The sequence below is a fragment of the Zootoca vivipara genome, chromosome 7, assembly GCF_963506605.1.
Source record: "Zootoca vivipara chromosome 7, rZooViv1.1, whole genome shotgun sequence".
Taxonomy (NCBI): domain Eukaryota; kingdom Metazoa; phylum Chordata; class Lepidosauria; order Squamata; family Lacertidae; genus Zootoca; species Zootoca vivipara.
In genome coordinates, this window is record NC_083282.1 from 48,980,375 (window position 1) to 49,002,897 (window position 22,523).

The window sequence follows — 22,523 nt, forward strand, 5'->3', positions numbered from 1 at the left end:
GTTATTATGCTGACATGGACATGCACAAATGTATTTGAAGGCATACTGCTAATAGGCCCAGTACTAGCATAAAAAAAAAGTTGGGTTCTATTAACCCGCATTTCATATCTGCAAACTATGGCCACTTACACATCTGTGTAAAACAGTCTGCTTCATATGTGAGCAGATACAAGCAATGTTGTTAAAGGAATCCAAGAAATACAGAAGTCATAAAATACAACTGAGAACATTTTTTTCAATGCTTGCTTTATTCACCGAGTGCCACCATATCAGGTAAAATCCTATGACTATGCAAAGACTGTCTTTACAGTAAAACGCCACATGCCTATACTTATTTTCCCTTTTGATCTTTGCTTTATCCCAGTGTTGCTTCTGCTCAGCAGAGATTTTCAGCAAATAAACATGATATAGCAGTTTGTTCCCTCTGCTTGGATTTGCAACTAGGGGTTTGAATAGAAACTGTTTCCATGGATAATTAACATAATGTAAGACATACAGACTTCTGGGGTACTGGTCAGCACCTCTAGTGCTTTCCACATTCAATGTGAAAACAAACACCAGTGGATCCTCAGAGCCAGCATGGGAAGGAACATCTTCCCATGCTACAGAGGGTGGAAGCTGAGATGGAAAAGTAACTTGCCCAGGTGACAGGAGGGATGAGACAAAGCAGGAATTCATATCCAGGACCCCCTGCAGCTTTATGCACTAAACTGTGCAATCGCAGAAAAAGTAACACATAGATCCCTTTTAGGGACTGTTCACATCCATGTTCTGCATCTTTCCTTCCAGTGCACAGTCCCCACCAGCCGATTTCTTTTTGCTTCCTTCATGTTGTTTCTTCTGCTTCTTGGAAAGTTCCTGATCAATAGGAGCCGGTTTTACAAATTTTATCATTTCTTTCAGGCCTAAAAGAAGGAGGAAGGCAGAGCAAGATAACAGTGAACACACCAGGGCCAAACCTCTGCAAAGGAAGTATCAACAAGAATCCTCCTTCTATTCGCACACATCACACCAATCTTACACACCAAGTCACCTTGATTAATTTACCCCATGTACTTGAACAAAGTAAAGTAGGTAAGTGTTAGGTACAGCACATCTGAGCTTACCCACCCTTTTCCAGCCAAGGACCAGAGAGACCCACCTGCAGCCTCTTACATATTGCTCCTAAACTGGTGGTGATGCTCTTGGGCACAAAGCTAGCACTCAAAAGAAGTATGACAGAACTTTTGAAATGTTATGGGTCAGTAAAAATAGCAACTGTGATGAATTCTCTCTGATTAGTGTCAAGAGAAGAAACAATGCAGGTCATACTCGATATAACCCTTTACTCTAGACAGGAGGAAATTGTCACAATTGTTTTATGAGTTGAGAAGAGTTGTTAGGCTCAGACAACAAGGACGATTAGACGGTATAAAATACACAATTATGGATGGCTATGGGGAGGGGGAGGGCAACAAGCATTTTCCTTTTATTACCTGGCGGCATGAAGTCCCTTAATTTCTCTGGCACAATGATTCCTTCCTCTGCCTGGTAATTCTCAAGGATGGCACATATAGCACGTGTTGTAGCACACATCGTGGCATTGAGCATATGCACAAACTCCACCTTTGAGGGCAGAACATTTCACGTTCTTAGTATTCTCCAGCAAGGAAAAGCAGCAGCAAGAAAACACGTTTTTGAAGAGGATAAATACCATCTCCAAAATAACCATTCCAATAAACCTAATCTGTCATTCTGTTACTCAGTCATCCGAAAAGGCAGAGCCTTCGGTCTAATAAAGAGTTGTTCCAATTTAGGGACAATACAACTAACATTTTCTAGCTTAACCAATCACTCTGCAACATACTTCCTTATCTAAACATTTTAGAAGCAGCAAGGTAGATTGCACTGTTGGTTGAACTAGATAACACCCTCCTTTTCTGTGATAATTGTGAGAATGAAAATATCTGAGCTTTGCCTTTAAATGTGTTTGTATGAATGTTGGTTTGTTTACTAATGTCCAATATCTGAACACCAAGTAACTATTAGGGGTTGTTTGACTTCACTGGAAAAAGAAAAGGAAAGCCCAATCATTATTCATTCTTCAGGTCTCCATTTCTACACTCTTCATAATTTTAAGGGATTGCGTATTTTACTTTTTTCAGGAAAGCAACCCTTGGGCTCCTTGGTAAAAAAAAGGTAAAGGTAAAGAACCCCTGACAGTTAAGTCTAGTCGTGAATGACTCTGGGGTTGCGGTGCTCATCTTGCTTTCTTGGCCGAGGAAGCCGACGTTTGTCCACAGTTTTTACAGGTCATGTGGCCAGCTTCTGGTGAAACCAGAGCAGCGCCCCGAAATGCCGTTTACCTTCCCGCCAGAGCGGGACCTATTTATCTACTTGCACTTTGACGTGCTTTCGAACTGCAAGGTTGGCAGAAGCTGGGACCAAGCAATGGGAGCTCACCCCATTGTGGGGATTCGAACCACCGACCTTCCGATCGACAAGCCCTAGGTTCAGTAGTTTAGACGACAGCACCACCCGCACCCCAGGGCTCCTTGGTAGCAGTCAGTAAGTCTCAACTGGCAAGTGGACCATTCTCAAACTGGTCACTTCCATGGCAGCATCACAGAAGAAGTAGTGAGAAAAAATGACAGGCAGAAAACCTGGATCTTTATGGGAAATTATGGAAATTAACAGGGCATTTCCAATTTTTGCTAGATCTCCAAAGCCAACATCATTGCCAACTTGTCCCCATAGCAAGGACTCAAAGTTGCAACCTATTGGGACAATCAACTCAGATGGCGAATAGAAAAAACATATCAGACTAAAGCAAAAAAAAAAAAGGCAGATGCTTTCCTGAAGGCTACAGTGGGTAATACCAGCACCTTCTTAAGAACCCAAATAATTATTAACTAGAACACCAGTATGTTGTAAATGATGCACCAGGAGAATTGTAGATGTAAAATATACAAAGCAGCCTACTTTGTCCATCATCTTCTTGGTTTGCCCATAACGGATCCGCAGCCGACGTGCCTGGTAGTCAGTGCAGTTCGAGCAAGAAACAAGTTCACGGAAAGCTCCTGAACCTGGGAACCATGCCTCCAAGTCCAGCTTCTTACTGGCAGCATGATTCAAGGAACCTGTAACAACATGAGGTGGTGTTTAGGTACTGATTCAGTGTTCTAATAAGGGGAACTGAAAGATGTGCCTTTCCCACCCCACTCATAGTTTTGGAGATACAGGATGAAACCAAGAGTAACAAGGAGATCTAAGGTAATTTCTCTCAATTAGAGAGTGTGTTAGTCTGGACAATAAGCATGAGTACATGGCTGCATGCTGAGATACTACAGGTCTTACAATTAGAGCAAATAAATCCGGATACAAACGACCAGAGATTACTGGCTGTCAGGTGCAATTGTGTGCACATTTTCTAGGGTGTAAGCTATACTGAACACTGAAAGATTTGACTTTGAGAAACCAAGCATAGATTAGGCTGCTAATTATTTTGGGGGGTATATACATACCTGAGACAATATTCACAATATGGTATGGTATGCCCAGAGATTGATAGAACTCTTCAGCAGTTGCAATCATCTCATCAAACATCTCCCAAGACTTGTTATCATGAGGTGATGCATAGACAAATTGCTCAATCTGGAAAGGGTCAAAAGCAGAAACTTCAGAGCAGGAAACAAACAAACAAACAGCAATCCTTCATAGACAGGAAAAGGAATTTAAATGCCAGAATATAATAATTATACTGTTCTGTGTCTTCTGTCACTTAACATCAACCCCTAAAATCAGTTCCTTTGGGAACAATGCTAGATTCCCAAGCTTTTGACAGCATGAAAAGTCGGGGGGAGGGAAACCCTGCAAATTTTACTAAAGATAGCCTTACCAAGAAAAAAACAATGAAATAAAACTTCTGAACACAATCATAAAATGGAGGTGAATGTAACTCTACAGCCTAATGCAACCAAACACAACTTTCAGTTACCAAACATAAACCAGCTTCTAAGTACTACTGAAACAGAGAAAAATAGCTATCAGCCTCCTACTGAATATAAACAACACTTTCAGTTACCATAAACTGTCTTGTTACAGAAGAACACCAATTTCATTTCGGTTGCCCAATACATTTCAACAATGCAAACTTCTTCAACAGCACATCACTGAAAAAAACACACTATCTGGGAATTCACTCAAGCTATGTTATTATGTGAGTGGAACAACTTCTTTTCAGGCAACTTAACTTTGCTTCCTTCTCCTTCCCCACGTGCCCACCCCACCCTCAAATCTGATCTGGAGGGGAGTGGGGGTCGAGGAGGAAGAGAAGAAGGGGAAGTTCTGTTGTGTGAACAGAAACTGTCGCATCTGTGAAATGAGTAATACAGCCCTGGATTAATAACTTTTGCAACTGCAATACCTTTTCAAATTGGTGCACACGGAAAATGCCTCTGGTATCACGGCCATGTGAACCAACTTCCTGGCGGAAGCAGGTAGACAGCCCAGCGTATTTGATGGGCAGGTCTTCTGGCTTCAGCCATTCATCCCTGTGCAATGCTGCAATTGGCTGTTCAGATGTAGCAATCAGGTATTTCTCATCAATAGTGTTATCATCGCTCTTCTCACTGCCTTTGCCAAGTACCTGAGAAGTAAAAGTTGTTAGTCCATTAGACCAGTCCAGCAAGATGTCATGTACATAGACAAAGCTTCAGTGGACCATTCCAATGGAAGCCCTTGTGGGCTAAATTACTGGTTCACTGAATCATATAATTTCTTCTATGATTGTTTTTCTAAGTTGTTGCTTAGCTACAACTTAGCTACATTAATTACCTTTCATATGAAAACATCACTAACCATTCTGACCCACAATGACAAACAGTAAGTACTTGTGGATCAGAAAATGGGGAAGACATGGCACAATGCCTGTGATGATTAGAAACAATGTTAACAAAACCTTTAACCTATCAACCCAACATTCTTTTTCATTTTCATAAATTATTAGCACTGACTGTGGCTGATGGTAGAAATGCTTCCTAAAGAAGAGTGCAGCAATTTGAAATGAAGGACAAATATTGAAATAGTCAATTATCTGACTGAAAGTTTACCAGCAGTAAAATTCCACGTGGCCCCAGGAACTATGTGATTACACATTAAGGGAAGCAACACAAAACTTTTCTAGAAGCTTATATAGTTTGCTACTAAAACAGTAATTTTATCCTTTCCACCTTACCTTGTAGAGCTCTTCATCAAACTGACTTAGCTGGGCCACTTCCTGCATCACCTCTTTTCTCATGAAGAAAGGGGTATAAACGGGGGTGTAACCTTTGCTAAGCAGTGTCTGCAGAGCATACTGGATGAGAGCTTGCTCTAGAAAAACCAGGGCACCCTATAGAACAACAAAGAAGAAAGTAGGTAAGTGAATATTCTGCTCCCAAGAACCCACATTTTGAAATGGCACTGGCAGGAATGTTGTATTCTGACAGTCTTCTACAGCTTAGGTATTAAACAAGCCACTTTGTGAAGGTGGTGTTTTGGCTTTGAAAAGCAAGGTACAACTTTCAAAATAAGTAAGTTTTCTTCTGGGATTCCAATTCTCCCAGTCCTATAAATAGCAATGATTAAGAAGTTAAGTTCTCACCTTTAGAAAGTATCCTCTGCTTCCAGCAACAATGGCTCCCTTTTCTCCCTCATAGCCATCCACCATGACAACCAAGTCCACGTGAGAATACTTCTTCCTCACTGTGCAGTCTCCCCATAGCCTCTCCACTTTGTTATCTGCATCCTACCCATGTGATAAAAAGGGAGAAAGACTTTGAACATCCCAACAGAAACAATATCAATTCCAAGCCAATTATCTCATCCATGATTTAATTGTATATGTTCACATGCACAATCCTGGCTGGTATTTGCTTGCACAGTAACACTTACAATTGCCAGAAACTTCCTGCACTGCACTTGCTCTCTACTTGTGGCATGCTGCCATCTGCATCCCATAGGCTGATTGAAGAGAAGGTGGTGTGTGGGTTTGCTCTGCCCTGGAGAAGGGGCTGAGAGGCAGAGGAAGCAAGGAATAGATCTGATGGTCTTTTACATAGCTGCCAAGTTTTCCCTTTTCTCGCGAGGAAGCCTATTCAGCATAAGGGAAAATCCCTTTAAAAAAGGGATAACTTGGCAGCTATGCTTTTAGTCTCCTGCAGGGCTGTCACAGAAGCACCCGGCAACTCTCTTAAGTGCTTTCAAAACTACTACTTGCCAACAACTGGAATGAGTATGACGTCTCCATAGCAACACTCTTAGGCAATTATTCCAATGCAAAATCCAACCAGCCCGGTATTGTATCAGACCCACTTAATAGTATTATTAAACGAAAAATGGTCTTGTTGGACAAATGGTTGATTCCAAGCCACACATCATGGGTAGGATTCACCTAAGGGGGCCTGTTAGTGGAAGCCTAATGCAGGGACTTTCACTTGCACAATGGGCCTTCCTGTTGCATGAGACCTGCACCCCCTGGAATTGGCTCAGGGGGGTGGATGGGTGTCAGGAGAACCGCCAGAATAGCACATGAGGGAGGGGAGACTGTTCCACCTGGCAGGTTGATATGCTTGCACAGATGCGACATTTGTAATACCATGATGTTGAATTCCAGCCTAAGTCTGTTTCCCATACATTTCCTAAACAAGATATCAGGGTTTTGTGCTTATTTGCGATTCCCCCCCCCCCAATTTGTGACTTTCTTTTCTATGGGGAACACTGTTTTAGAATACAAATTGCATACACTTCTCAACCTCCTCACTTAGGATGTACTGTCTCACACCCTCAGGACTTTATACCTTCAGCTTGCTGTCTCCCCACCCTACCAGCAGAACAGTTAATAGTGATGCATAAGGCTGTGACAACCAAACCACACACTGTCTCTCATGCACATTTATATAAAAGTGTGGAATTTGCTCCTACCTCATCATTACTGATTGGCACAGAGGGATGAAGGAGATTTCCAATTTCTCTAAGGTTTTCAAACCGCTCTGCCTCTAGCTTCAAGCGCTCTTCATCACAGTTCAGTATTGCTTCATCAATTAGAAGACGAACTTTCTTTATTTGGCTTACTTGAAGACCCTGAAACACAAAAGTGGGCCTAATATAAGAAATATAAGAAAAGAATAATATCTTGTGAAAATAGACACATCCATTTTTTGGAAACCATTATTCTATCAACTTCAGTTTCACATTTCAGCCGCTGGTCTAGCATCACCAAAAACCAAAATTGGTTCTATGGGACTCAGGGTAAAGGCAATACCTAGTTTACTACCAACAGAAGCTCAGATAAGATCTTTGGCTCACACATGGAAAACCTCATCAAGGACTAGCTTTGCATTATGCATTACATACATATAAGTCTTAAAGGTAAAGGGACCCCTGATCATTAGGTCCAGTTGCGGATGACTCTGGGGTTGCGGTGCTCATCTCGCTTTACTGGCCGAGGGAGCCGGCGTACAGCTTCCGGGTCATGTGGTCAGCACGACTAAGCCGCTTCTGGAGAACCAGAACAGTGCACGGAAACGGCATTTACCTTCCCGCCGGAGCGGTAGCTATTTATCTACTTGCACTTTGACATGCTTTCGAACTGCTAGGTTGGCAGGAGCAGGGACCGAGCAACGGGAGCTCACCCCGCGATGGGGATTCGAACCGCCGACCTTCTGATCGGCAAGCCCTAGGCTCAGTGGTTTAACCCACAGCGCCACCCGCATCCCGCTCCTATATAAGTCTTAGAGTGGCACAAATTGGGGGCCAAAGGACAAGACAATGGTTGGTGGATGATGTTCTGATCCAAAACTCATGTCAGCACAGTATCCCATGCAAGAATGCTTTGTGCTACTGCTCAGTTTTTATTATCGTAACAGAAGATTGGGCTCCCCAATAAAATACCATACAGTGGAGGGTATCTGTTCAGGACCACAGCAAGCCAGCGGTGTCCTTTTCCAAGGTACTCCATTCCACCATCACCCTGCTAACTGTCAGCATTTTGTGCCCACTAAACAAGCTCATTGGGATGCTCTGGGGTTCCTCCCCTTACGCCCCGTCCTCACTTTTTGGGACATCTGGAAACCTTGGTGTTTTCCAAAGCCTGCTGATGCTTATCTCTTGTGCATGGACAATGCTGTTTTGGCTGCGTAAATACCTACACTCAGAAAGCATGTTTACTATTAGTATATATAGGATCTTTCTCACTTCAGAGTGTGCTTGCTAACAAAAGGTGCCAATTGGCATACGAAGCTCTCTACCTATCTTCTTCACCATTTTTTTGCTTTTATGACAAAATGAGTAATGCAACAAGAAGCATGGCAAATTGTTTACTTATTAAAATCCTCTGCCAACACATTTTATTCCTATTGTCAGGGTGGCTTACTAGTCAAATGCAAAATGAAGCAATAATTAAAATAACATAACCAACAAATATCAGCAGAAAAACAACAATCCAAAATAACAACCCTATAAAAAACCAGAGGTATAAAATACTTTGGCATGTCACTGAAAGGAATAAAATGAGGAAGCAAGTTCTAGGGCAGAGGTCCGCTATCACAGTATAGTAGAGCTGAACATACAACAGATGGTAAATTAACTGCTCAGATATACAGCTTTTATAGGATTTGTAGTAGCAGCTACAAGGCTGCAGTGTGAGGGAGAAATTCTGTGACTTGTGGAGTTATCAAAATGGCAGAAGATGTATGCCCAGCAGCTGGTGCCTGGACAAATGATTGTGCAAAGGAGGAGGCTTACTTTCTTATTCATTTTTTTACTACAACTGCACAGACAGTACAAGCTGTGCTTCCTATTGAATATCTGCATTGGCTTATTCTACACCTAGAGAAGCAGCTGCTGCTGGGACAATAGCAAGTATGAAATCTTTGTGATGATCTATTGCTTGATAGTAAACACACACCCTTTAAAAAAATATATATTGTTACACTTATAGCCAGCTTTTCTCTAAGGACCTCCAGGTGGTGTACATGTTTCTCCTTCACCATTTTATATTCAAAACAACCCTATGAAGTAGGTTATACTGTGAGATAGTGGTGGCCCAAAGTCACCCCACTATAAATTGTTCCAGTAGCTTAAGAGGACTTACTGTTTTTAGTTCAGTGCTCACACCTTAAGAGTGCTTTTCATATGACAGTCGAATATAATCTAAAATCTTCCCAATGTAATTTTAGAGTTAATTTGAGGTTTCTCAGGACCACCAGCATAACAACTGTACTGAATACAGGTTAACAGTTCAACAAAATGTGTCTGGCTATATATGGAAGCAGGAGTATAGTATACACAACAGATTCAGTCCTCAATAAGTCAGAAACAAAGTTAAGTAATAAATATGTTCCAAAAATCCTCATTTTTTATTATAGACTTATTTATTACAATGTAATTGTAATATATACAAACATTCTGATACATAATAAAACCTTAATGGGCCAAATCCTAGACAATATAAGGAAGACACAATACTTCTCCTTAAACTCCAATTGCAAACAACTGTCCTGAATAAACAATTTATTATTCTTCAATATAGCTATTAATACAAACTTTTCAAGGCCAATTAATAAAACCAAAAATCTTTATCTTTTTTCCTACAGATTCAAAGGTTCTGGTATATGTGCATACACTCATACAGGGAACCTATATACTTTCCATCCTGGGACAAATATGAGCTTTGGAGAGGAAAGTGAGAATTTAGTTAGGAAAGGGTGCAGAGGGAAATGGTTAAACAATTTCCTTTAGCATTGTTTCCACAATCCAATTCCTTCCACAGACACCTTTGATCTAAAAAATGCAGCAGGAGACGTGACTGCAGATCTCCTGACATCTTATCTAGTTTGGTCCTTATTCTTCTCCTACATTTTCATTCACTATGCTAGGGTAAATTAGCCGTCGCTGTTGGCAAGTATAGTGACCAGAGTTTTCTTCCCAGGTTGACATGTGGGGATCATCCCAGCAGTTATGCAGCAAATCCACCCCTCCCTTAGCTCCAAGAATTGGAAGAATGCTGGGAATAGTTTGGCTCCAGTGCTGCCAAGGCAATTGGTCCATGCAGAGCTGAACCAGCTATACCACTCCCCTCTGTTCTACAGCAGGAAGGGGAGATGAGGAGCTTCCTAAACCTCAGCATCCATAGCTGCTTGACTGAGCAGTGGACAACAGGCAAGCCTCACGGTTCTCTTGCCCATGAGAAAAGGATGAATTAGCAGAGTGAGGGGGAAATTATAGATCCACCCCTCCTCACAAAATTGTATTTCAGCTCAGGGTATAAGAGAGGTGAAAAAACACACTTTAAAAACCACTAGCTAACCTGCATAGGGAGAGAATTACTACAGCTCCAACATTAGAGAACAGTGGGTAACTGAAAAAATTAATACAGAATACAATCAGAATCAGAATGCAATTAACATATTTTCTTGTTCACACACACTCCTCACCCAATCTGAAGCCGCACAAGTGAAATGTGTTAGGGGAAAAGCAAACACCAGAGTATATTTCACAAATACAATACACTGTAAACCAGTGAATAGTCAAGTAGGAAACTAGTTGAAAATAACTTACTGCTAAGATGTCTGCTGTAAGTTCATCGATATTTTGTGCATTTTCTGGGATGTGATCATCATTTCCTACTGGCTCTTTTTTCTATATATGTAGAAATACAAAAAAGCAATCAATTGGCAAATAAAAAGCAATAGAACAAAAAATTCTACAAATGCAGCTTGAAGGACAACCTGCCTAGATCACTCGTTTCCATTTCCTTGTAAAGATCCATCATACATATCATCGCCATGTTCTCTCTCAGCAATTCCTGGAGTGCTCTAATGTGGCTGAGGACAGAATGACCCCTTCAAAGTTCCACATGGTCATGACTAACTAAGGGAAGCCCCCCCCTTCATATGAAGGAAGCCCCCCTTCATATACACAATTCCATTTTTGCCACCACCAGAGTGCTCTGGACAGGTGGAATATTACAATCTGCTCTTCAGGGCAGTGCAGAGGACTTTGTGTAGAAGCAGCCTCTGATGCCATCATTTCCATTGTAAAGCCCTGCAAGCCTGAGGAGTAAAACTGGGGAAAGGAAGGGCTGGGGGGAAATAAAGTTTTCCAATGGGTGTTATTGGTCTCTGTGTGTAGTGTATGTGTGTCCTGCATGCCTGTGCAAGGATGGTGGTGTACATGTCCATTTTAGCCACACCCACTTTTACTTTGGCCATGATGACCTTGCAGGCATGGTCAAAAGGTAATGCAGCCTTTGGGCAGAAGAGGGTACCACCCCTGCCGTAAACAAACAAATCTGGTATCACCCTTTATTTTTTCAACACAGTATCAATTGGAAATAATGACAAAGTACTCTTTCAGAAGTGTTAAATTAATAATTTGGAGATACTAAATCCACTTCATAAGTAAAAGAGAAGGCCTGTCTCCTGATCCTGCCAACACGTGTGGGCCCTCACTATCATTACATGCCCATTTGTGGAACTCCCTCTCATAAGAGGCAATGTTATCCCACTCTTTACTTAAAATGCAATTCTTTTCTCAGGGATTTAGCTGCAAGGATTAAAGTCTTAGTATCTGTATTTTACAACTGCTACTGAGGGGCCCGTAGGTTTGTCATTTTATTGTACTGTATTTATATATATTTTGTACACTCCCCTCAGATTCTGTGTATGAAAGGCTGTTTGAAAGTCCAGTAAATAAATAAAACTCGCTTTCCCCTCACCCAGTTCTAAGCAATTCTATCTCATTGCTTGGTGGGAAGAAATCAGACTGTGATCCTAAGATGATAGTGGGCTCAATTCAGCTTGACAGCTTCTTTGTGTTTTAGTGTTCTGTAATATTAAAATTAATAGTATAGTTGAGCATACTGCCACAATCATCATCCTCTCAGAAATACCACTTTTCTTCTGGGCAGCTCCCAATCTGTCAAGCCATTTATTTCCCTAATGGTGTTTTTCATGCCACTTATTGAACTCTACATCTTTTCTAGCACAGTTAATCACAAAACAAAATGGCATACATCATAGTGTTTTTGATAACTAATCAGAAGCTGTGATTCCAATAAATCGCACCTTCATTTTCTCGCCTATAGTTTTGCTGCAAAGGTTCTTCAGTTTGTTCAGATTGTCTGCACGGAATCTGCCTGGAAGGAAAACATTTGAAAAAATGCTAAGAGGCATCTACATTGAAAGGATAAGTTTCTACACAAAAGTCTATTGAACTATCTGGCTGCTGCTACTACTATGGGTGTAGCACAGATTAAAATACATTCATTCTGTTAAACTGAAGATTTTATCTTATATTATGCATGATACTGTACTGCGCAAAAGTTACAATACCCAGACAACCTCTAAGAAAGGACAGTAGATTGTAAAGTATTATGGGAAGTGATGGCATATACTTTTTCTCAGTACAGTATATTCTTTTTAATTTCAGCAAGAAGTTGCAATTCAGAGGCCTGCAAATACTGAACACTCCCACACTACCAAAGGAAGCAGCTTCTGATTCTGAACACTCATTATGATTTTTGCATGGTAAAGTAAAATGAAGATTAGCTTAAATTGAATATCTCATTTTAATTTTAGTTGTTATTGTTGCTGGATATATATATTTCAAAGTATTGCTCATCCTACTTGCAGGATTTCCATATACAGACAGCAGGCAACGCTGTACTTTATGGCAATGCTTTACTTGAAAACTGCTAAAGGTCTTGGCAAATGATTTTTCTGCTCATTACAGCAACTGAAACACACTCTGCTAGATGCTGTATAACTTTTAATTCTATTTTGATGACTTCTTTTATTTATTTTATCTTGTATTTTATTGTATTACAATTTGAATTCTATATCATTTTATAGACTCTTCACTACTCGCATACTGGAGATATTGAAAATGAAGATTAGGAGAGATGGTATGGGGCATAGGATCATATGGTGAACCTCCATCCGATTCTAAACGAGTAGCAGTTGTCTCAGGCACCTGAAGTGACCCATTCCATTTCCTCCCACTCATTTTCTGGTTAGAGGGAATAAAGCACATCTTTCACCGCAGGCAATATTACCAACACTTTGTCACAATGTAAAGCACAATGTAAAAGGCATTTAACACAAGTTATCAAAATCGTTGGCAAAGAAACATGCCCACTGAAAATGAAGCAGTGCTGCGGCTGATATGAGCTCTAGATACCGGTAGAGTGCCAGAGTCACTTTCTATGATGCTGGTTACAGCAGGATTGCATCAGACTAGGCAGCACCAATGCCTGAACAGCGTCCTGCCAAATCGCAAGCCCGTCCATTTAAAGGGCAATGCAGCTGTGAAACGCCAGAGAAGACGGCGAAGAGGAGAGGAAAACCCTAACTGGGAAATACAATTAAAACAACAACACCCTACACTTTTTGGGGGGCGTTTGCCCAGAAGACAGATGGGAGCGCCCTGAAGCCCTATGAAGGGATGACTTCCCCCGATGTCTCAAAAGAGCCACTCCAAACCTGCCCTTCGACCGGGGCCTAGAAATAAAACGCGGCTCCTGAAAGAGGCAGCGTGAAAGAGGTTCAAGGAAGAAACGTGAGGATGGGGAGACACGTGTCGGGGTCGCAAAGGCCCCCTTAGGCTGACTGCTGGGGCGTCGCTCTTTCTCTTCTTCCTCTTTCCTAACGACACCCCTACACCTTATCTGACACCCCCCCTACACCCCCCCACCGCCCCACGTACATCTCCGCCAGGCCCCGTCGGCGGCCACCAGCGCGTCCACCAGCTCCGGGTCCTTGAAGCGCTTCCGCTGCGTTTCCCGCACAAGCTCGGGGTCGCCGCCTTTGTCGGCGCGGAAGAGGTCCAGGTCGAGCACCATGGCGCCGGAGGGCAGCGACTCTAAGCCGAAAGGCGAGGGAGCGGCGCCGGCTCAGGACAGAGGAGGAAGACGCTCGGCAGCCAGCAAGCCCGTCAGGCGGAAAGCGACAGGAGAGCCCGGCGAGGCCACGCGTGCGCACTGCGAACGCGGAGGGGCGTGGGAATGGCGCTGCGCGTGCGCAGAACATTCCGACGTAAAGGAGGAGCCTCGCGCAGGGCGGGCGTTGGGTGCTTAGAGCAGTTTTGGGAGGGCACGCGCTGAGCGTGGCGCTTGCTCAGGCGGGCTGCGGGTGCTCTGCAAAGCGGAGCTGGGATGGTCCGGCCAGGCTTCCGTGCTGAGTGAGGGCTCGTCAGGGTTACAAAGCAAGACTAGCGCGCATAGCTGCCAAGTTTTCCCTTTTCTCGCGAGGAAGCCTATTCAGCATAAGGGAAAATCCCTTAAAAAAAGGGATAACTTGGCAGCTATGGACTAGCGTACAGCGCAGAAGAGAAAGAGAGAAAAGGAGAGCTCTAGGGTGGGCAGCAATTGCTAACGCTGAAGATAAGAGCCCAGTGAGGACTTGGCTGGTTTGAGCACTGTGAGTCAGCGAGCGGGGCCTTCCTTACAAGTAAGCATTCCTTACATGTATGAATACTCTTATATAAAAAACCTTCTGCATATAGAACACTTGCAAGTTAGGGACACTTCCATTATTCAGTTGTAGTGGAGCAAGAGACAAGTTTTACCCATTGTCTGGGGATAGGCAATTTGTAGTAAGATCACAAATTTTATGACCTTTTTGTTTTTTTTAATACCTAAAATTATTTGCTTATTAGGGGCTGCCCCATGTTTTATTCAAAAAAATTGCTTTACACAGGTAACTACCATAGTTATAAAAATTTTCGAAAGTAGGGGGCCCATAACTTGGCTTTTGAAAAATAAGGAGTCATCAGTACGTAATTCGCTTCAATTGGGAACCACTGGTTTAGACCACAGCACCACCCATGTATTTACCCTATTGGTAAATACAGCTGTTACAAAGACAGTCTCCAACACACAAGGGAAAACTACCCTTCCTTTGAGGTTTTTAAGGAGATGTTGGGTGGCCATTTGTCGGGTATGATCCTGCATTGGAGGGGATTCGAGTAGATAACCCTTAGGATCCCTTCCAACTCTACAATTCTATGAAATAAAGAACAATAATCTGATCCTATGCTTTCCAGCACATAGCTGGCCTAGATGGACAACAGTTGTTTTAATAATACTTGCACTCCCTGTTTCAGGGACAGCATTACTAGGTTTACTGCAATCTCATGGAGCTCAATGATCCTACCCTTCCTTCCAAAAGGGCCCAAAGTCATCAGGTTGTTACCTCCCCGTTTAGGACATGTCTCAAGATGCTACAATTGATGCCTTGCAGCTGTTTTGAATGTGTACAACTTGCAGCTTTGGTTGTTGCTAAAGCAAGAAGTGCTACATGTATTTAATTTTTTTTTAAGGTAAAATGGTAGCATGCATGCACAACACCCACAATCACAACAGCATTGAAAAAGCAGGCTTTTATGAAGCCTAATGGTTCTACAAGCCACAGGCAAACATTAATTTAAAAAAGCAGTTCTAGCATTTAAGCTAAATGCTCTTGGTCCTTTTTTTTATCTCGAGGACCTGACTGTTTTATTGGATAAGAATGTGCACAATAAAACAATTCTCTTCCATATCTAAAACCATTAGCTATTGCATGGTCTTGTTCCACTTGTATAAATAGAAGACCTACCTTTAAAGCTATTTCCAAGTATGATGTTGAGTATAGCATACATAATAAACCAAACCAGTGGGTTACTGGTAAATGTTAGTTGCCATATTTATACACCACCAGCAGAAGGGATGTAGCTCAGTAGTGGAACATATGTTTAGCATGTAAAGGGGAAGAGATATCAATCCTTGGTATCTTCAATAGGGCTGCAGAAGACTTCCTTTGGGTAGTGGTTGAGCTCACTGCCAATCCATGTAGACAGTACTGAACTCAGTTGAACATTGGCCAGACTGGGTACAACACAGCTTCCCATGTTTCTAATAAAACCAAGTTGTAGGTTCAGAGTGGGTTTCAATGAGAAGAGGCCTGAGGTTGCTTTTGTGTGTTCTGCCAGAGTGCCTATTACTATGACCAAATTCATAATAGTATAAAAGGAGAAGATTTCAAGACCCTTCAGCTTTAAGGTGCATACTAATAGACAGCACACTGGTAAAAGGAATGGTTAAGCAAATTCATGCCCCATGCTTTTTTGTGTTTGTTTGTTTCACTTAAATGTTTCTTATTCTGTGAGACCAACAGAACTAACAATACAGAGAAAGGAGGCATTTAAGGACTGGCAGTATAGATGCATCTTTTGGTGGGACCATAACACAGTGGCAGAGCATGTGGTTTATAAAAATAGTGTCCCAGCTTCAAACCATAGTATTTTCCGTTAAACACAATCTCACATAGATGGGCCAGGGAAAAAAGAAGATTCCACAACATGCTGCCAGTTAGCACAGCCATAGATACACAGTAGTCGACCCATTGAAATAAATAGCGGACTCATTAAAATTGAGCTAGATGGTTAATTCATCTTGATGTAAAGCAGACCCTATTTAATTTTTATGCTGTTTAATTGTTATAAATGATGCAATAGTGAGAGTTCTGCACCTCTACTTCATCTCCCTTATATCACTCCAAGCAAGAGAGAGATCAGACGAGTTCAGAAGTGTTAATGTTTTTAAACCCAAAAAATGTACATGCAATTCTTGCCTCTAGAAACTATTAAATTCTATTAAAATGATATATAAAAGGAACCCAGCCCATTTTGCATACAGAGCAAGTTAACCTGCAGTTTATCGTCACAAAGCTGAAAAAACACAGTTATATAAATATAATCCAATCAATTCTGTAACATACAGAGTTGCAAAAAATCATTGTCATCCATGTAAGAAAGGTATCATTGTAGTCCCTGAATAGCACTTATAACCTAGTCCACACACACAATAAAAGTCCTTGAAGATTGCTGCTAGGAGAACAACATATCTGGTATGTCAGTCATATCTTACAGATATTGGTTTAATCCATAAACAGTTTCAAGCATGTACAAAATATAGCTAAGACAAAAAGCCAGAATAATAAATCACAACTTCATACAAAAACAGAAGCAGTGATTTTATGAAGTCGTCAAAAGTACCCTTCTGATTTCACTTGATGCTCTGAATTAAATTTAAGAGCAAGTCCAGAGAATTAGAGAAGGGACACTGCTGTAAACTCATATAAATGGCACAGGTCAGAAAGTCTGGACACTTCCTATCCTCATTAATAAGTATAGGAGTTAAACAAATAAAAACAAGCATTACTCTTGGATTAGCTCCCTTTGGGGAGCAACTAATACAATCTGGGGTGAGAACGGCACTGAATCTTTATAGGGTGTTGATGCTAAAACTCCACATCCTCGCTGCACCTGCCGCTTCCTGCTCAACCATGAATTCATTCAAAAGTTGGGGTACAGAATACCCACTGCCTGACCATAAGATTCTCTTCTCCACTCCCTGTTGCATCAGCCCCAGTGGTATGAAGTGGTTGAATGTGTTTTACTAGGTGATGTTGCAGGACAGAACCAAGGAAAAGTTGCAAATGTGTTATTCTGGATGTCCAGCTGCCCTCCATAGCTAATAGCCATGGTGTCTATGTCCCACCTCCACTGTCAGATGCTGCGTGTTGCTGGGAAACAACTGTTGTTACTGTGCTTAGGCCCTGCTTGCAGGCTTCCTGGAAGCTTATAGTTTGGCCATGATGAGAACATGAAGCTGGAAGAGATGGGCCTTTGGCTTAACCCAGCAGGGCTGCTCTTATGTTTGCATGCTCAACCAAGTGGATTGTTGCCTTTACCACTCTGACAAAACATCTAATTTTCCAAACCAAAGATTTTGTGGGTTTTTTGCACAACTTACATTTTAAATAAAATGTTTCCTGATCTTTAAGGTCTACTTTGCACCCTTATCTAGATTGTGGCTGGTGCAGATGCCCCCCTCTCCCCCCTCCCCCAAGTTACACTATTGAACAAATGACAGACATACAAACATTAAGCCTATGTGTTATGAAAGCCACAGAACCATCCCCAAGGATTTGTTGCTGCTTTTGTTTCTTCTCTTCAGCATAAACAGCAGAGGGTGAGAATAAGCTTTTTCAGCTTGATGTGAGATGCTTAGGTAAGCTGACCTCTGCAATAGACTCTTGACTTGATTCACACATCTCTTTATGGTATTCTTTCTGCCTAGTGCTAGTTCTGTTTGCATATGACCTTACTTTGGAAACAGCCCTGAGTTTCTCTTTCTTCCTAATTGTGATGAGCAATGGGGAAGCTATCCATCAACACCTTCTTCACCACTGGCAATTTATCAACAGCTTATTACGCTAGGTCCTCTCCCCTATCCTGGGTCTTGAAAACAGGGTGCCACTTTCCACAGTACAGTAGTAGTTTAACTTTTCCTGGCTGTCCCTGAATATATATTTATTGTGTAAAACGATGGAACCAGAGCCCAGAGATTTTCAGGTGTGTTAATATATTTAAAAGAGCCAGTTTCTCTTTCGTGTCCCTTGAGGTCAGTTTTCTCATCCTCTGATGAGCATCTCAGGCTTCCTTAGGCCATAACTTTGGATTACTTTCCAAGTAAAATAAATCTATTCTCCTTCTAATTGAAAACAGTGGCATTTAGCAGTGGCAGTGGCATTTAGGAAAAGCTAGCTGCTGGATTGGTTTCATAGTTGCAGGATTCACTGGTGAAGAAAGAAATCTACTCCTCTTCCAAGGAATAGCCTGAAATCTGACCGTAGAAAAGCTACATTGACATATATCAAAGTTTATGGTACGGTGACATTTCACTGTTGATGTAAGCAGCATTATGCTAAGGGGGAAAACATCCACAAGCCTCCGTAGGGTAACTCGCCAAGTAAAATGCATCCCATCCACCATATAGAGCAGCTCCTCAATTACTCCCTTGTTAAAGGTAAAGGGACCTCTGACAGTTAAGTCCAGTCGCGAACGACTCTGGGGTGTGGTGCTCATCTCGCTTTACAGGCCGAGGGAGCCGGCGTTTGTCCGCAGACAGTTTTTTCCGGGTCATGTGGCCAGCATTAACTACGCCGCTTCTGCCGCAACAGAACACCGACACCAGAGCAGCGCACGGAAACACCGTTTACCCTCCCGCCGGAGCGGTACCTATTAATCTACTTGCACTTTTTGGCATGCTTTCGAAAACAGGGACACTGGCAGGTCATAATACATTGCTATATTCAGCTTTATGTATCCCAAGTTGTACAGGCCTGCTAAGCTGAATAAATAATAACGTAATTATAATAATAATACATCCTACTGGTTAATTGGTGTGCTTTCCATTTAGCTCATTTTTTTCACAGGGCAGCAAAGTGTCATTGACAGTTGCATCCTTGAAGCAACTCCTGCCCCCTCCCTTATCCTGCTGATTTCCCCTTCTCAGTTTCTTTCAAACCACTGCATAGCAGCAATAATTGGGACTTTTGTCTTGAAGTCTGTTAACCTGCGGGTTATTTTTCAGCCTTAGTATGCTTTGATGCAGAGGTACCCACAGCACTATTTGGGGTTCAAGACTGAGATAAATTATGCCCTGAAGTTGCAGGAGGGGGAATTCGCCGATGACCAACAAAGGGTGGCATTCATTGATCACTTAGAGGGTTCTGCCCGGGACTGGGTCCAACCGCTAATTGCGGCTCAAAATGATGCGCTGAAAAGCCTCCAAAAATTTAATGAGGCGATGGATGTAATGTTCACTAGTGAAGCGCAAGCGGACCTGACCAAGGAGATGCTGCTTACTCTGAAGCAAGGCTCTATGTCAGTGCGCAGTTGCTGCTCAAAATTTGCCATGTTGGTCCACAAGCTGGGATGGGACCTGACCTCAGAGCCGGTACAAACCATGTTTTACATGGGGCCTCACCCCGAAGTGAAGGATGAGCTCTCCAAGGGACCCCATCCTAAGGATATGGATGCCTTGAGTAAAGCAGCGCTCTCGGTGGGAGTCAGGCAGGAAGCGTGCTGGAAGGAGAAGCTGGGGGAAGGCGGTGCGTCCTTTTTTCCTACGCTTCCCAGAGAAACCGGCAACAGAGCTCCTGCACCACTTCCCAGAGAAACCGGCATCAGAGCCCCTGCACCACTCTGACCAACAAGTGGAGGAGGGACGGCTCAGGGAGACGCACTGCCCCAGCCAGCCAGGGGAAGAAGGGGCACCGCTCCTTCCGGCGCCCAAATTGAGGCGTGCGCCCAAACGCAGGGCGAAGGGGTGGCGTTTCAGGGTGTCCAAGTTATTATGCTGGCCCCGAAACCAACGGAACCATTGCCAGGTTCTGAGAGTGACTAGGAGGTCATGTTTTCTGCTATCTCTGCACTGTAAATAGTATGCACAATAAAAGCTTTAAAGACAACGGACTGGAGCGTCTTTACTCGGGAGTAGCCACAACAACTCCCTGACAGAAGTGCTTATACTTTATATTTTAACCTGCCAAAAGAAACAGAGATGAAATCAGTCAACATTGGCTTGGCAGTTGTCAGTAATGCTGACTGAATTCAGGAGCAGCCATTTGTAATGTATTCAGTGGCTGTGTTTGGATATAACACTGGATATAAAAAACAAAACCTAATTATTTCTTCACTGTTTGCCAAATAAGAAATTTGCATGCCTAGGCCTTCACAAAATTACATGAGGAAGAATTGTAAAAAAAACAACAACAGAGGGCTGTCCAGGGGTAGGAAGGGATATTTCTGGATAAAGATCAGGCTAGGAAATTGCATAAAATGATAAACATGTTACCTATTTCCCCAGTGAAAGTTGAGGAGCTGGATTTGCTTTAAGCTGAATTCTGTAATTCATGGTCGAGAGCTTTTTTTCTAAAAGCTTTTCCACTCATCCTTGGGCCTGACAGGGAAATGGTTGACTGTTAATCTCCGGCCTCTATTTGCCATGGCATACTTGATAATCACAGCCACTGATCTAACACCTGTAATTCACATAACTTGAAAAGAAGCAAGTATTAATTCTTCTGGTGCTCATGCAGGATAATTGTGCTGGAAGTTCTGCCTGATTCTTGATACTGTGTAAAGTATTATACTTTTGTTCCTCCAAAGGAAAGTGTTCCAATGGGACACGGACAATAGCAGGCATCCCCAAACTGCGGCCCTCCAGATGTTTTGGCCTACAACTCTCATGATCCCTAGCTAATAGGACCAGTGGTCAGGGAAGATGGGAATTGTGGTCCAAAACTTCTGGAGGGCCGAAGTTTGGGGATGCCTGGCCAAAAGGGAGACATTTTCCTGGATGGTAATTCTGAAGTCACATAAAAAATAACACCCGCTGCCCCAATATCCTAGGATCAGAGTTTTCAAGTATTGGAGAAAGTCAGCACAGGGATAAATGATTCCCTTATTGTTTTAAAACTAAAGGTCTACAAACAAGATGCAAGACTGTACAGCATTTCTCCATAAGTCATCGCTATACAAACAGATGAGGAAAATCCAGCTGCTCTATCTAGGCCATAATCCTTTCCATGTTTAAATCATACCCTTTCTAAATGATTGAAGTATACTCTTTCCAGACTGGACCACATGCAGATTCTGCTATGATGGAATTTAGGGAGCCTTTAATGGAATTGTCACTTGCAAAGTCATTGCAGACTGCTCTGGCATAAGAAACAGTCATCCTGTAAAAGTGAGACTGGAGTGCAGAACTTTGCAATTTGAGCCCAATACACTGCATCTCTTCTGAAAGGTTCTTAATGAGGCAGGCAAGCCTCACTACTGTTTGACAAAATATCGTTGCTGCTTTAGCACACTGAGAAAGTATAAGTCAAGTTGGTGTTAAAATGAAATGAACATTTACAGAGCAGCTGCGCATATATACTTCCCCCAGGTAAGGATTGGAGACTTAGGAGCCTGCCTCAATGGTCTGAATTAATTAATGGCAATGATATCTTGGGCTGTTTTACACATTTCTGGTGTTAGGGGAGAGAGGAAAGACAGTTATTGTCACCAGCATAGAACAACTTTTGTTAAAGAGGTAAAACCCAAAAGCAGTACAGAAGAGTGGGTAGGCGCAGGAAACATACAAATATATATCTACATATAATTTTAAAAGCACAGTTGTATTTGGCATGGTTTTGTTTCGGGAGGGAATGTTAAAATTTTCGGTTTTAAAAAAGTACAGTAAGAAGCTGAAGTTAAAAGTGTATCCAATAAGGCCACATGGCAAGTTCATCAAAGTGCAGGGATTAACCAAGGAGAACTCCCAAAGCATCCTGCAGGTGGGAGGTGGGCAATCCATTCCTAAAGATCCATGTCAGTGGTGCCAGAGGAGGTCTTCAGTGGGACCGAGTCAAAGCCATCAGATGTTCTCTAAAGACAACATAAAAGGAAGTGTGAGTGGGACTATATAAAATGTCATTTGCATCTCTCAGAGCTCCCACCTTTTGTCTGAAGTAAGCCAGATTATGTCATATCCCAGTATTTAGTAACACAGAAGGAACAGAGAGTGCAATCCTGCACCCTATGCTCATGAAAGGGCAGTAGGGTGCAAGGGCAGCTCCCGCAAAACTCTTATGATAACCCTTCCTCCCCTACCAGCTGCCTCCATGCATGGT

General features: G+C 42.4%; 2 protein-coding genes across 3 annotated transcripts in view; both read right to left on the bottom strand.

The window, feature by feature from the left end:
• Positions 1-211: 211 nt before the first annotated feature.
• SARS1 (seryl-tRNA synthetase 1) lies at positions 212-13,992 on the bottom strand. The gene is made up of 11 exons (XM_035123505.2): positions 13,726-13,992; positions 12,087-12,157; positions 10,579-10,659; positions 6,943-7,101; positions 5,624-5,767; positions 5,216-5,371; positions 4,406-4,627; positions 3,504-3,633; positions 2,962-3,119; positions 1,476-1,605; positions 212-905 (listed from the first exon to the last, which is right to left on the bottom strand). The coding sequence occupies exons 1-11, from the start codon at positions 13,859-13,861 to the stop codon at positions 748-750; spliced, it is 1,545 nt and encodes a 514-aa protein (XP_034979396.1). The 5' UTR covers positions 13,862-13,992; the 3' UTR covers positions 212-747.
• A 6,323-nt stretch (positions 13,993-20,315) lies between these two features.
• ELAPOR1 (endosome-lysosome associated apoptosis and autophagy regulator 1) overlaps positions 20,316-22,523 on the bottom strand; it is a 62,413-nt gene continuing 60,205 nt past the window's right edge. For both annotated transcript variants that reach the window (XM_035122592.2, XM_035122591.2), the window contains one exon: positions 20,316-22,278. In XM_035122592.2, coding sequence (XP_034978483.1) covers positions 22,210-22,278 — 69 coding nt within the window. In that variant the 3' untranslated portion in view covers positions 20,316-22,209. The remainder of the gene's footprint in view (positions 22,279-22,523) is intronic.

Bases quoted from the DNA above. Each gene is read 5' to 3' on its own strand.
- SARS1 (XM_035123505.2), bottom strand. From the start codon at position 13,861: ATGGTGCTCGACCTGGACCTCTTCCGCGCCGACAAAGGCGGCGACCCC. The intron at 7,102-10,578 runs GTAAGTTATTTT...TTTGTGTTTCAG, and splicing joins TTACAGCAGACATCTTAGCA to GGTCTTCAAGTAAGCCAAAT. The intron at 4,628-5,215 runs GTAAGGTGGAAA...TTTACTTCTCAG, and splicing joins TTGATGAAGAGCTCTACAAG to GTACTTGGCAAAGGCAGTGA.